This window comes from Dendronephthya gigantea, unplaced genomic scaffold (genome assembly GCF_004324835.1).
Source record: "Dendronephthya gigantea isolate DGI-Jeju-01 unplaced genomic scaffold, DenGig_1.0 000028F, whole genome shotgun sequence".
In the NCBI taxonomy this organism is placed as follows: Eukaryota; Metazoa; Cnidaria; class Anthozoa; order Malacalcyonacea; family Nephtheidae; genus Dendronephthya; species Dendronephthya gigantea.
The window spans coordinates 1,951,448-1,967,597 of record NW_021163038.1 but is presented as its reverse complement, the minus strand read 5'-3'; the positions used below and the strand labels follow the sequence as shown (position 1 = coordinate 1,967,597).

Genomic DNA, 16,150 nt, shown 5'->3' with positions numbered 1-16,150 from the left:
ATCGCGTGAGTAGATTTAGGCCAATGCACGAAGATTGTATATTAAGGTGATATAACCAGCTGAGCTGGTTAATCATCATTGGTATGCGGCGAATAGGATAATTGTTTGATAACATAGCTTTAACTTTATAGGAATGAAAATAGGTAAACTTTTATTACATTTTCGACGAAAATTCCGACTGTATTATAGGCTATTTTTGATACTTAACGTATATGAGCTGGCATACACTACCTCAGCTAAACAGATTGCGCGCTTATACGGTGGGCGGCTATATTATTACCATATCATGATAGGTAATAGTTACTGATTATATTAGAACTAAATATTGCAACTTGCAAACGATATTTTCGTACTCAGGAGCTTAATTTTGGCGCACAGAAACATATACAGTTTTGTTTCGTACAGAAAAACCTAAACGTCTTCTGGAGAACAGCATACTATTTTCCATTTAATTAATGTGCTCGGGCCAAGTTGAAATAGATATTTTCTATATCGATTGATATGTTGGAACAAACACCGTACGCAATGGCCTTCGAACTACCTGACTCTAAACCATTATTGCTGGCGATTATGTAACTATAGGCTGGCTTATTTTACTGTAAATACGGTCGACGCATCAACAGCTTTGACAGACATGTTAGTATGAATCGCGTCTGCTTTGCGCGTTACAGCCAAGATTCTCAGCGCATATTTTAGTATAAATTGCACAAACGCGCTCTTTTTAGATAAATATTCGTGACTATTGTATGTTGCGTTAGTATGTTATGGGATTCGTTATATTCATACATTTGTATATTGTAGAAATTATTAGTTCATGATATATCATTTGAACCCATCGAGGACATTTGATTCCCATTTCATTCTTTGATAAAGGCAGTAGTATGTTGCGTTAAATTTACCTTTGTGTAGGTCTTCGGTATATAACACGTTTTGTTCGCTTCGGCTAACCAGATAATCTTGATTGTTCAATCGTTAGTCAAATACAGCTCAAATACAACGACTTTGGCCGTTTGTAGTTCATTGACTCATTTACATCGCCTAAAACTGGGTGCGGTTTTGAGCTTCCGGTATTTTTAAATAAATGTATTAAAATTGCGTTTCCCAAGGTCACAGAGCTAAGCTGTCTGGGTTTTCTGAGACTGTGGAATTGTGTGATATAAGTGTTAACTCCGAGCATAAAAGATATATTGCTGCTTTTGATGTGAGTTCTTTTAAGGGATGTAAGATAAAGAAGGAAATTCACGTGCAGTTTAGATGACTGAAGTTTTGTGAAGGCTGAATTTCCTGAAGTGGTTTGTTGATATTAATATTTGGTAAGTCTGAGTACGGATGTATTTAAAATATTTTATATTCACGATCGTGGTACAAAATCGTGCTCCATTAAGAATATGAACTATTAGAATTAAAGTCAATACTAGCGAATAAAGCTTTAGACTTGTGGTATTACCAATATGAAAATACATATTTGCAGCTCTCAAGTGCAAATTCTATACACGACATACTTAATAATTTAGGCTCGGTTTACGCTGTCAACTTAATTGCTGTGGATTTTAACATTTACTGTCATTTTCCTTATGAAAGCAAATTATGTAAGCGTTTATAATATCTCTTTGCAAATTTGTTGAAAGTGTCTAAGGGACCTGAAACAGTGCTTAGCACTGAGCTATTTATTACCCTGATATATTTGTTACTTGATCTTAAAAAGTACAAGGAATTGACTATGTAAATTTCAGACGGTCTAGACCTGGTTCTGGTAAATATACAAATAGTTGCCTATTCTTTTAAATCTACCTGTGCAATTTTGTCGGTTGAACTACAGCTTTACCCAACTATAATCGGGGGGAATCCGGGGAAATGTGAGTTCAACGTTTCATATTTGATCACCTCAGACACGACAAGCCGGAAACATGGCCATAGAACGAACATTGTTTTTGTCGAGCATGTACCACGAAGCATCTTGAAAATCACCAAAATTGCCCTTCTTGTAATCATGAGCTAACTGTCGAGTCACTCGCAGACGCACCGCGTATTGTGAGAAATCTACTGTCGGAAAAGCGAATTAAATGTGATTATTACGAGCGCGGTTGTGAAGAAATCTTTGGGCTTGGAAACCTGGCAAGTCATGTCGCTGTGTGTGGCAAAGCTCCAGTTGTGTGCTCGAATGAAGAATGTTCAAGAGAGATCAACAGAGAGGATCAAACACGACACGAGAGCGAGGAATGCAGATTTCGTCAAGTGAAATGTCGAAATTGTGAAGAGACGGGTTCCATGATGCAAGAAATTGGAACTAGTTTGGGTGAAATACTGAATTACTTGTTCGAAAATATGAATAACTCTAAAGGAGTCGTGGATAAGTATATGCAAATATTATAACACTCATTATACAAAGGTCGGGACCCGAGAGCTAGTATGTCTATGTCTGGCTATAGTTTTATAATCATGCTTGCTCTCACGTCCTAGGTCACATGACCTGGCGCACAGACAGGTATCCCATAACACAAATATAATTTATATGTGATGTGTATGCTATATGATGTGGCGTCTATATCAGAACACAGAATTCGACAAAGATAGTGTTATGTAAGCACTATAGTAAAGCATAAAGGACATAATTACTACTTTGCTGTTTTTAATGGATGTAAAAAAGCAAATTTTTGAGATTTGTGAAGGTTTCGAGTAATTACTCGATGTGTTTGTTGCTATTGATAAATATATTGAGTATCAATCAACGAGGTAAGTCCAAGTGATGGTTCTTTTTGAAATATTTTCTTATTCATTTGAACACTTATTTGTAACGACACATGCCAGGGTGACAAAACTGCGAGACGCAAGGAGATCTCCTTTAAATTTAATTCTAAAATGACAAATTTACAAAGATATAACATGCACATTCCAATCATATTTTACAATACCAAAGATAATGTAATAATTAAATGTTCGTTAAAATCTACTTTAAAGCTAACTAAATTCACCACATAACACTAAAACTGTTCACGGAACTATAAGACTATAAAATAGTACCTGAAGGGTGGATCTCCTAACGCTCGAACTTTCTAAAACGATTGCTTCACTTGCTTGCTTTAAGGTGCGACTTTACTTCGCCTGTTTGCTCAACTAATAATCTAATCAATTACATATCATGCAGCGATGACGTAGTCTGTAATTGCTAATTAACGCAACTTATATAATAAATAAAATGCCAACTGTCCAAAGCAATTGTTATATTATTGTTGCTGCCCGATTTTGAATGCCAATACAGTCTATGTTATTGAACAAGACACCCTAATTAATTCTATCAAGATTGCATGGCTGTGATCACAGCTGGAATTTTTCAGGTATATATGTGTAAATGGTATTTGAGGTATTTGCTATAAATCGGTTTGAAGAAACTATACTTTATTCTCACAATATTCACTATGCTGTAATATACTGTATATACTTAGCAGTTAGTAGGAAATAACTCTCCTGACGAAGACCCTCAGGTCGAAACGTCGAGAAGTGTTTTGTATATTTTAGGCAGTTGCTATACCACATTTGATGCTAATTGTTTGAAGACGCTGCCACGCTGCTAGCTAGCTCCCTGGTTATATTGGAACGTATATACTGTATATACGTTTCAAAATAACTGAGGAGCAGCGTGACAGGCTCTTCCTCCATCAAATGTGTACACCTTCGTAGGAGTTGTCCATTGTCATTGAACTGTAAGCAACTGGAACGTTTTGAAGCCAAATTTTACCTCTAGACACGCGTGTTTTACCTCCAGAAACGCGTGTACATGTTGCGTGGCATTCTCGCAAAGCCCTTGAAGGAGGAATCATGCAGGGTTTGACGGCGAAGTTATGATTCGTATGGGCAAATAGTTCGACTTTTTGTCGACTTCAGGCAGTTCTTGTACCATATTTGATGCAACCATCTTATACATAAATCCTCCTTCCTAAACAATACCTAATACACGTATATGTAGGATACATGTACATGATACACAACCGTTTGTCGTTACAAACCTTTACTTTCCCTTTTAGAGCTGAAAGCCACGAAGTGCAGGTCTTCAGGTGCTCACTCTAATAATGAGTGCAGTTTAATATTCCACTTAGACACAACAGACAAAGCAATATGGCCGAAAAGCAAAGCCCAGTCCTCGAGTTTGGCTACCCCGACGAACGATTCGAATCCGTTGTAAGCGAGAATCTATACTGTGCTATTTGTTCGTGCGTGTTGAAGAATCCATTGATGTGTAAAAACGAACACTGTTTTTGTCAAGCATGTATCACGATGCATCTTGAAAATTATCAAAATTGTCCTACATGCAAACACGATCTGAGTGTGGATTCCCTGATGAAAGCACCGCGTATTTTGAGAAATCTGCTGTCGGAAAAGCGAATTAAATGTGATTATTACGAGCGCGGTTGTGAAGAAATCGTTGAGCTTGGAAACCTGGCAAGTCATGTCGCTGTGTGTGGCAAAGCACCAGTTGTGTGCTCGAATGAAGAATGTTCAAGAGAGATCAACAGAGAGGATCAAGCACGACACGAGAGCGAGGAATGCAGATTTTGGAAAATTGGATGTCGAAATTTTGAAGAGATGGGCTCTATGATGCAGGAAATTGGGACTAGCTTGGGTGGCCTGTGCGAGCAAGTCACAAACTTGAGCAGCAGTGTCAATGAACAGATCAGTGAAGTAAAAACTGGTTTGACAGCTGTAGAAAACAGATTTGATGTGATGGAAACCAGATTCGAAGTGTGGGGGAAAAAGTTTGAAAAAATCGAAAAACAGCTCTTTTTCCTTGAAAATCAAACATCTAGAGATCAGCGGTATGAAGTCGTGGACGATTTACGTGTAAAAAGTGATCAGGCGACTGCAATAGATCCATCAAACGATATCATTGACGGAGGGAATCCTGTAGAACATGCATATGTTGTGGCAGGTGGATACGGAAAGGACACGCAGGTTTTAAATTCTTGCGAGGTTTTTGATAAAAGCTCAAATTCATGGAGGCCGTTGCCACCAATGGAAAGGTGTCGTGCTAATGCAAGTTCGGTTTGTTACAATGGCCATGTGAACGTTGCTGGCGGTGTCTCGGAGGACAAGCGCGTTCTGAGCAGCGTTGAGCAGTTTAGTCGTTTTTGGTCCAACTTTCCAGTTAATTTGCCCAAATTATTGAAAGGACACCGTACTGTTGGAAGTGGCGATAAAATGTTTGTTGTTGGCGGTTACGACCAAGAGAAAAAGGGTTACTCTAATATGATATACGAAATCCAACTACGCCTCCCTTTTAATACAAAGGTTTTGGCCAGACTTCCTTTTTCAACACCTGTCCGTGGCTGTGGTGTAGTAAGAACGAATGACAAAATTCTGATATTTGGAGGTAGTGCGAGAGATACAAATCCTGCTACGGCGATTGTCACAATGTACGATTTAACTAAGAACGAGTTCAGGGAACTTGCACCATTGCCATACAGTGTGTGTAACATGGCAACAGCCAAATATGAAGAAAACGTGGTTCTTGCTGGTGGTTCTGACAATTATTTACTTGGAGACGTAAAGAATACAGTCATCAGTTATAATATTGAGACACAAAAGAGTGTCATGCTCCCACCAATGAAATGCAATCGCTCTGAATGTTGTGCAGTCGTTGATGGAAACTCTTTGGTGGTGATGGGAGGAGAAAATCGGCGTTTCAAATGCCTGAACTCAGTAGAAGAATTCAACTTTAGGACATCGAAATGGACAGGTCTTCCTTCAATGAAAACAGAAAGGAAGGCTTTCGTTGCGGAGGTTATTTAGAATCAGTTAATCACGACAATCTTTGAAGTCCTATCTGCATGTAATCTTAAATATTGGGGGTTCTCAATGAATTCTGACCACGCCGTCAGACTAAACTTGTTCTCCTTATTTTCGTAACAGAATAGTTATCAAAAGCGACGACAACCTTTTGTCTGTTTTGGCAAGATGACAACTAAATTTACTAAGATATTGTTAAATTTGCACCTGGCTTTTTTTGGAATAAAACAAGATTATAAAAAGATTAAAAATCGTTGTTTCAAACACGTTTAGGCGACTCTATTGATCATTAAAATACTGTTCAGTATTTTGTTTAATATAGTCATAGATGTTAATTTTTCGTGCTGTGTTAACGATTAATATTTAAAATATAATAATCATGGAACCTTATGAAATTATATACTATATCATATGCATGACATGCCAGAAAAAGCGGCAAAGATAGATGGAAACTGCTGAGAGCTATCAATCGTTTTTAATTTTCATCACACGTGACAGTTTAGAGTCTTCGAATTCCTGGAATTAATTCAGCCCTGTAGTTCCAAGTAAACCGGAAGTGGTTAATCCAATTTGCTTTTAATTCGAAAGCGATCCAGAACTGTATGTCGACAAGATATAAGTAGGCATCGATAAGCGTCGTGTAAAACGAACACGTTAATACTCAATTTTCAGCTTGCGCTTAATTGGCTAAAGTCTATAGACGAGAATATTTTGCATTACATAAGGTAAGTGAAAGAATATGGATTTTCAATATTAGAACTGATGCGTGCCCGCCTGCTTAGACACGTACCCGCATGATATAACTTCAACACGAAAACTAAGTGAAATAATTGTCAGTATTAAGGTTAGCTGGATCTTTTTGTGCGTGTGTGAGTATAGCTACTAGAAGCACTTTGGTCGTTTGAGTAAAGTTAGGTTTTGAATGTATCTGTTTTTGTGGGATATAGAGCTGTGGAAAACATTATAAACAGCAATAAAACATAAATAAATTATCATTTGACAACAGCAGCTGATGTGAAAACGTTGGCCATGGCAACTGACTGGCGTATGACAGTTTGACATTCGTAACAATTTCACATTTCGAGACACAAATCGATATTAGTTCCTTGTCTGCAAAACGCTCAAAAGCCGCGGAGGTTCAGTAATTTTTCTCAACAATTCGACACATTGCTATTCACTTCCTGGCGAGGTGTATAATTTGTTGAGTCTAGTTAATTCGTCTAGGCATATTTTAACACCAGGAAGTAAAGGTAACTATTCAACTTTATACTCAGTTTTTTACCGACACTAGCTGTTTTGCCTGCATGCGTTGCTACATATACAGGCTGTTCACACAAAACCATTTGAGAGTCGCGTAACCAACGGTGCAAATCTGCCACGAAGTCACAAACAGTTATAAACATGTTTCACATCGTTTCTTTTATAATTTGTTAATACACGTCTGTGCACTGGCACTGTTTTGGAAACAAAGGACTTGTTTTGTTAGCGGGAAACTTGAAGCAAGCGTGTGGTTTTTTTAAGCGTTTTCTGACGGCAAAATATTAGCGTTTATACTGGTTATACAAGTCGATTTTACTGACAAAGCAACGAAAGGCAGCTGTGAGTACATGGTCGGCATTTTGATATTTTTGCGTTTACTGAAAATTATGACGGTTGTATATAATCGCTTATAAACAAATCTTAACTATAAGTAGCAATTAGCCTATATACCGGCATTATGCTAAGGCATTTGATTCACTTCAACACATGCATCGGTTTGTCAATTTTTTTACAAGATTTCTCATAGTCATGCCTTGTCACATAACCCTTATTGGAGGTTACTCTTGAATATCCGTCTCGCCGCTAGTTTCGCCATTCTACTGAGTACCGAGGTTGCGTTGCAACTTCAGCCAAACATGACCTCGCTGTTTTTGGGCCACAAAGTTTATATGTTATGATGATTATAGATGATCGACTGAAAGCTGCTAGTTTCTTTGTGGCTGTTCGTGTACCAGCTTCGAGAGATGTCTGACGAAGGTATGTAATAGAAAAAGTATGAATAAATTAAAATTCCAATGCCAACATAGTCTCACGAGTGTGTTCGGTACTGCTGTGACTCTCCCAAATAAATAGTAAGAGTGATCGTGTAGAATCGTGTAACATTGTTTTGTAATGGCTCAACCATGTTATGAACATCAGAGATACCTGATACAGTAAATAGGGTAGCCCATGTTGTTCTCGTTTAATGAACTTAAATTGAGTTGACAATTTTTCACAACTCGATCGCATAGGATAAATATATAAATATATATATATATATATATATATATATATATATATATATATATATATATATATATATTATATATATATATATATATATATATATATATATATATATATATATATATATATATATATATATATATATACAGTATTTTGCTTTGAGTGATGGCACGTCTGTTACATACTACTATTGGAAAGGAAAAACTCATATTTTTCCATATGAAATTTATGGTCTCATTTTGTTAACTCGGTATTATGAATTTATCTTGTTTATGATGGATAGAATTACTTTTCTCGCGACAGATCTTTTTGAACAGACAGGGCAGTACGAACCCGTCACAACTCGCATTCGTAATATACTCCGTGAATACAAGGATGGCGTTGGTATTTTCAAAGAATTGATTCAAAATGCAGACGACGCTGGAGCTACAAAAGTCAAATTTTTGGTGGACTGGAGACGAGGAAGAACGAGGAGTCTTTTCTCCCCTGGCATGGCTGAATGCCAAGGACCAGCATTGTGGGCTTACAACGATGCTGTTTTCACTGACGATGATTTTGAAAACATCAACAAGCTTGCAGGAGAAACGAAAGTTGAAGATATTTCAAAGATTGGTAGGTTTGGTCTTGGTTTCAACGCCGTCTATCACCTCACAGACGTCCCAAGTTTCATCAGCCGAGAACACTTGGTGGTATTTGATCCGAACACTCACCATTTACAACATCACATTAGGGACAGATCCCGTCCTGGAATTCGTATCAATCTTGCCAAGCAACCGCAGTCGCTAACACGTTTCCAGGATCAGTTTCAACCATACAATGGCGTCTTTGGTTGCAACACAACGCAAACACGTGAAGCATTCCACTACGACGGAACATTATTCCGATTCCCTTTCCGCACGGCCGCCCAGGCAAGAACTAGTGATATAATCAAAACCTCATATGGTCGAGACAAGATTCAAGCCATTGTTTGTAGCATCTGCGAATGCGCTTCGAATCTGTTGATCTTTTCCCAACATGTAAAAGAGGTAGAAATCTTTGAATTGGATGGATTGAACGAACCAGACGAAATGCGATTGGTGTTGTCTGTAAATAAACCAACTTCGCAACCATTCAAACGACAAGGGGTAAACAACACGGAACCTTTTATAAAGCAGTGCTCGAGATGGTGGAAACAATACCGTGAACCTCAAATGCGTTGCACTGAATTCCCATCCGGTTGTGAGCTTGTTAACATAGAAACGACAAAAGAGCAATCTGAATTAAGTGGATGTGACCGTCGATCCAGCAGTAATCAAATGTGGCTTGTAGTATCAGCCAGTGGGACCAACACTTCGCTTGAAATCGCTCGTTCACCGGAAGGTCGAGCTCGTGGCTTCTTGCCCTGTGGGGGGGCAGCGTTTGTCATTCAGAAGGCATCGGAGGAAGGCTGGAAATCTGGCGTTGATCTAGATAACTTGGGGGAATTGTTTTGTTTCCTTCCGTTGTCTATTCCTACTGGGCTTCCTGTGCATGTTAACGGCTACTTCGCAATCATGTCTAATCGCGTTGAAATTTGGAAACGAACGAGTTTGCGAAGCCAACCAGTCGAGGTGAAGTGGAACGAAGCACTGATGGAGGACGCATTAGCCAGGGCTTATATCATGCTTCTTGAAAACTTGAAAGATTTAATTGGTCATATTCAGGAATACAAATTTCACAGTCTGTGGCCAAGAGGTGACACCGTTGATATGAAATCTTGGGAAAAATTGGTTCAGAAAATTTGCAGTGTCTTGTTGGATCCCACAACCAAGTTATTTTACAGCGATGGAAATTGGATGAGCATCAACGACGCTGTCATACTGAGCGATGATTTTTCCGAAATCTACGACACAACAGTAGAAATATTGAGGTCCCTGGGGATTCACGTTGTAAGTCTTCCTCGTGAAATATATAATACCCTGGCAAAGTTTGATCAACGTGGCATTCTTCAACGACGCACTTTGTCCTTTACAGAGTTTATGAAGCAGCACTTTTTTCCAAAGATCAAAACTATTTTTCCAGTTCAACGAGATAAAATCGTGTGCTTTGGTTTGGATCGAATCTTGAGAGCTAGTGGATCACTTCACTCCAATCTTTCCCAAGGCCAAGAGATCAGTGCTTTCAAACAAAATGCCTGTATTTCAGTTTCAGGATGTGGGAAAATTCTCGCGAAGCCTTCTGCACTTATCCACCCGTTCAGTTCTGCGGCTAAGTTGTTTTCCGAACAAGATAATCGTTTCCCAATTGGAGATGGCCTGTGTACTGCGATCAGATTGCATGTCTTGAAAAAGCTTGGTATGGTGGAAGATCTAGATTGGGCCGGAATCTTTGAAAGAGCTCAGTCGGTCGCTAAAACTAGAGATCTCGAACGGTGTCGAAAGTTAATCGCGTACATGAACAAGCGAATAGATGAACTGCAGCCACCTGGTCAATATCGCACTGCTTATCGCACTGTTAAGTTTCTGCCAGTGCTAAAAAATCTGATCAATCATTATCCTTTACCATGGAAAGGATCGTCAGGTTCCGCATTTTGCTCACCAGACAATGCTTTCTTACGAAAAGATGCAAAGCTCGTCGGATCTTCCTGTCTAATCGTTGATACATCGGACGAAACTGGTTGTGGAAAGATGAATGCAAAAGTGAAAACTCTTTTGGGATTTTCTAGTCGTCGGCCTGAAAATAAGTTGGTCGTTCACCAGCTGGGCGCAGCGCATATGTTTTGGAGCCAGTTATCAGATGAAAGAAAACAAAAAACTGAAGTGAAGTCTGCCATTGAATCCATCTGCCAAGAAATTTACCAATTTTTTAATGATAGAATCGTAGAGAAGGCAAAAGTTGAAATATCCCTGAACAAGCTAAAGAAACAACCTTGGCTGTTTCTTGAAGGCAAATTTGTGCATAGCGAAAAAGTAGCCTATGTGTCCATGGGAAACGGAGCTCCATTTCTTCTGACCCTACCAGACAGCTACAAAAGGAACTATCCGAAACTTTTTTTGTCGATGGGAATCAAACGTCTCTTTAGTGTTAAAGATTACATCGACGCTCTTTACGAACTAGAAAACACGAAGCGTGGAAGTGCTCTCAGTGGTGAAGAATTACAAACTGCAATATTTTTCATCAGTCAAATAGATGTACAAAATCCCGTCGTGAAGAATTACATTGGTGAGATTCCACTTCCGGACACTGATAGCATTCTCCGACGAAGCAAAGATGTCGTGGTCAATCTGAGCTTATGGCTTGAACACCCAGAGAAAACGCTGAAAGTTCACGAGAGGGTGCCACCACACAAGGCACATGATCTTGGTGCCAAATCCTTGAAGAAGGTAATATTGAAGAAGTATTCACGTCACATTGGCTACGGAGAGTCATTCGGGCAACACGAGGAGTTAACTGAACGACTAAAAGGAATTCTGGATGGATACCCGGCTGATGGAATACTGAAGGAACTTGTGCAAAACGCTGACGATGCTCAAGCCTCGGAAATACACTTCATACACGATACTCGGAACCTTGGTTATCAAAAAGTGGTGACAGAAGAAGGAATATCTGCGGAGATACAAGGACCAGCACTTTGCGTGTACAATGACAGACCATTCACAGACAAAGACCTGGAGGGAATTAAGAATCTTGGTATTGGAAGCAAGCGAGATACTCCAGGAATGACAGGAAAATATGGAATTGGTTTCAATTCCGTTTACCATCTTACCGACTGTCCCAGCTTTTTATCCAACGACGACACTCTTGTGTTTCTCGATCCTCATTCCCGATATTTTGATGATGATCGTGGCCAATTATTCAAAGCCATGGATGCAGAATTTCGAGATCTCAACTCGGATACACTCGATGGATATCTTCCTGGCAAATTTAACCTTAAAGGCTCTACTATGTTCCGTTTTCCCTTAAGACAAAAAGGAAGTGAATCCAAGATATCCAATGTTTCCCCAGATATAGAGAAACTTCTGCAGACCTTTCATACGGAAGCACAAAAGTCGTTATTATTTCTTAATAATATTAAGAAGATAACTCTTTCAAGGATTGATTCAAATGCCAGACTGGAAAAGATATTTTGTGTCGAGTCCGTGATATCTCTGGAGGGTGAGGGAAAGCGTCAGCAACTGGCACGAAAAGTTTCCCATCTCAAGAATATTCCTACGACAGAAATTGAATGGCAAGGAATCAATTACATACTAGAAATAAAATTAAATAACCAGAAAGTTGAAAAGTGGTTGATACAAAGGTGCGTTGGGTCGACATTTGCTGCGAAAAAGAGAAATGAAATCCCGGATGGTCGTAGACTTGGTCTTCTACCGCGTGGTGGCGTTGCAGCTCGACTATGGACGCGTTCATCATCTTTCGTAAATGGAACTGCGTTGCGTGGGATAGCCTACTGTTTCCTGCCCCTGCCGCAGAATTACACTGATCTTCCTGTTCACGTCAATGGTCATTTTGCGTTGGATAGCACAAGACGAGGGCTTTGGACCGACACTGATGGAAAAGGAGTGAAGTGTGAATGGAACCACTTTATAAAAAGCTCTGTATTACCACGTGCCTACGCTAATTTGATCATTGAAGCTCGTAATCTGCTCTGTATAGACGAAAATCAATTTTCACTTTACCATAGTCTGTTTCCGAGTTTGAGAGAGAATCCCTGGGAAATTCTTACCACTGAATTGTATCGTTATCTTGGACAGACAAGAGCTAAAGTGCTGCCATTGCTGGTTCCAGCTGAGGTTCCAGGAGACGAGGCAACTACTAGTTCTGGAAGGTCCATCTCTTCCTACAAGTCAAATACGGCAGCTCCTAAGCAATCCCAACGCGTACGCTTTACTCTCGACGATTGGCTCTCTGCTGACCAAGCCTACTTTAGGAATTCTGATCAAAATACTGATTTTTTGTATCTGTTGATACGAATTGGCCTTCCTGTGTTGTTATACACTCCATCTCGGATATACAATGGTTTTTGCTCAGTTGGTGTGACTTCACATGAAGTAAGTCCAAACAGCGTAATTGGTTTTTTAAGAGAATTCGATTCTAGCACATCTCCTTGCAAAATTGGCAATCTCCCAAAATTGTTGCAATTCACTGTGGTCGAGAATATTCCGGAATTGAAGGCCCTAGTAGAATATTGTCACGAGGATGAAAATTTCGGCAAACACTTGGAAGGCTTGCCTTTGTTGTTAACACAAGATGGCTACCTGAGAATCTTTGAGTCACGTCATCCGGTGTTCCGTTCTATATTCGGGGACCTCGTTCCAACGCAGTCGCACTTGTTTATTCATTCTGAAATTGTCCATCAAATCCCATCGGACGCTATCAAATCGGAGGAAGATATTGTTCGCATTTTTACTGAAAAAGATCTCGCACGATTACTGCCGCACGTGTTTTCAGCCAAAGCGTTGAGCGCCATCAATAATCATGCAACGTGGAAATTTCCAAAGGCAGGAATTTTTTCAGAAAGGTGGTTTAAGCGACTTTGGGATTTCCTTCAAAATTATACAAAGCCTGAGGCCGATGAAGAATCTGTTTCCTTAGAATGCTTATCAGAATGGCCAATTATTCCGACAACGTGTGGAAAACTTGTGACGATCAAGGAGGCGAAATCTGTTTTGGACATGACAGTTGTTGGAAATGAGTCGGTGCAACAAGAAAACGTTCGCGCATTCTTGGTAAAACTGAAGTGTCCAGTACTAAACAAGAAAATGACATTTCAAATGAACTCTCTGGGACTATTTCGCGCCGTAACTGATCCTTATGTTGCTCACCCTCACAAAGTCGAAGATGTTTTATTCGTTCTTTGTCACATGTTGAAGACAAACGAGCTCGACATCTCAAAGGTTTACGAAGAAGATATTCGTGTCTTTCTTCGGTTTGTACAAGATGACTACGAAAGGTCCGAAAATTTGGTAAGATGCAAGAAAATGGTAAAGGAGTTGCCTTTTCATAAAGCATTGGATGGAAAGTTTGTGACTTTGCTCGGTCGCTATTCTTCTTATGCTCTTGTTCCGCCTGGCGTTCCAACACAACAGCTGATGAGCTTCAAAACCAAACAGAGTGTCTTTTCCTGAGCTCAGACGCATTACGTACACTCGAGAAACTCTACACTGATCTTGGCGTGAAAGGTGGTCAAAATGTCACACAATTTTACGTGGAGTATGTGTTCAAACATTTCAAGATTTTCACCAAAGAAAGTCAAATGGAACATTTAAAGTACGTAAAGGACATGTTTTCCCGTCTTTTCCGCAAGGTGGGTCACCTGACAAGATCAAATTCCTAAAGAGCATGAAAGAAACGCCTTGTATTCCCGACAAAAATGACCGCCTGCATTTCGCAACCGAGTTCTTCGACCCGAAGAACAACCTTTTCATGGTTATGTTTGCAGGCGATGGTGAGAAATTTCCTCCCCCGCCATTCAACGATTTAGATTGGTTGAATCTACTTGAAAGTATTGGACTGCAGGTTGAAGTTACACCTCAATTATTCATTGAATTTTGTGGAAGTGTTGCCAGGAATGGTGCAGGTTCTCCTGAAGACCAACTAACCCGTCTGCAGTCTCAATGGTTAGTAAAGTGTCTTTTTTCGGAGATGGTTTTGAGAGATGGGGAATTCTTATCACAAGTGTCGCAGATTAAGTTTGTTGCCTCTGGTGAGGTTGAGGATGAACTATCCTCAATACACGAGCAGTACCAGCGTCAACATAACAAGTGTCCACCTTTCATTGAATTGCGCAATGCAGTGCCATGGGATTTTAGATATATATCCTGGACTACTGTTCCTGTTCTCCCAGACTGGGCAGAACGAAACCATATGGCCGAATTGAAAAACCTTGGTATTGCCTGCTCCGGACCTGCTTACACCATAGTCGTCGATCACCTGCAAAACCTAGTCAAATCGTCTTGCCTGGAGTCAGTTGATAAAGATCTTTTGAAAAAAATAACCGAATCAATTTATCGTTTTCTTTTTGGTGCTTTGCAATGCCCCAGCCGCAACCCTGATGACGGATGCAGTGACATTTGTGTGAATATTGGTACTAAACTGAAAGATAGCTCTTGTATATTTCTACCGGAGGATAACACATTCGTGACAGCAGGACAATTGGTAATGAAACCACCAGAAAAATTTCCATTCAAACCATTCTCTTCCTGCACCAACAGAATTTAAAGAGCTGCAGCATTTTTTATACGACTTGGCGCAACCGAAAAATTAACACCGTTTCAAATTGCTTTCTTTTTGCAATCCATACACGAACAGGTCGGAGAAAAACTTCTATCCACTGACCAAGTGAAGAAAATCAGCCATGCAATGCGCATGATCTTTCATTTACTTCACAAACGTATGAGTGCTGATGGAATTGTTGAATTGTATTTACCAAGTCAAAGTCATCATCTTATGAAATCCTGTGACATGGTTTGCAAAGTTTCACCACGTTTTACGGAAGTGATTAAGAACCTTCGATTGCCTATTCTTTTGCGATTTGAAGATTGTGGCCTTACAAAGCCCGCTGATAGTTATATTGATGCATTACCGAAGCATTTAACTCCGATTAAATTTGATGATGTAGTAAGGGAGGAAGTCGCTTCTGAGTGCAAAAGTTCCACATGTTCCAAAGCTCGAAGTGGTGCCATATGCCAATTCCAAGAACAATTTCAAAATCTTTTACGATCCGATGAATTCCAGGAAGGACTGAGACGGTTACTAGTCCAAAATCAACAGAATCCCAAGGAATTTGAAGAAATCTTGAAGAGACTGCAAACGAATGTAACGATGAAGTGTATTGGATTAAAAAAAATCAGAGTCAATGTGATCGAACGTAGTACGAGTAGAGTATTGGATAATTTAGAGAAGAGTTGCTATGCAGTACAAGAAGACGGCGATTGGTCATTGTACATGCAACACGACTTAGAGGACGATGGAGGAAAGGTTTCAACTACTACCTGTGTTAATAAGATTCTAGAATATTGCATTCGAGAGCAAAATGGGCTGACTGCGATGCTCAACTGCTCATCGCCAAGCGAAATATCAACTGCGTTGAATAACCTTGATATTACACAAAGTACTTCTAAAAATGCCGGGGAGTCGGACGATGAAA

The 16,150-nt window shown here is 39.6% G+C and overlaps 1 protein-coding gene across 1 annotated transcript; it reads left to right on the top strand.

Moving 5' to 3' along the window:
• Nucleotides 1–7,780: 7,780 nt before the first annotated feature.
• LOC114523815 (sacsin-like) lies at nucleotides 7,781–15,222 on the top strand. Its single transcript, XM_028544848.1, has 3 exons — nucleotides 7,781–7,797; nucleotides 8,350–14,115; nucleotides 14,237–15,222. The coding sequence occupies exons 1-3, from the start codon at nucleotides 7,785–7,787 to the stop codon at nucleotides 15,220–15,222; spliced, it is 6,765 nt and encodes a 2,254-aa protein (XP_028400649.1). The 5' UTR covers nucleotides 7,781–7,784.
• The last annotated feature ends 928 nt before the right edge of the window (nucleotides 15,223–16,150 follow it).

Coding starts and splice junctions, on each gene's coding strand:
- LOC114523815 (XM_028544848.1), top strand. Junction 14,116..14,236: donor GAGCTTCAAAACCAAACAGA/GTGTCTTTTCCT, acceptor AAACATTTCAAG/ATTTTCACCAAAGAAAGTCA.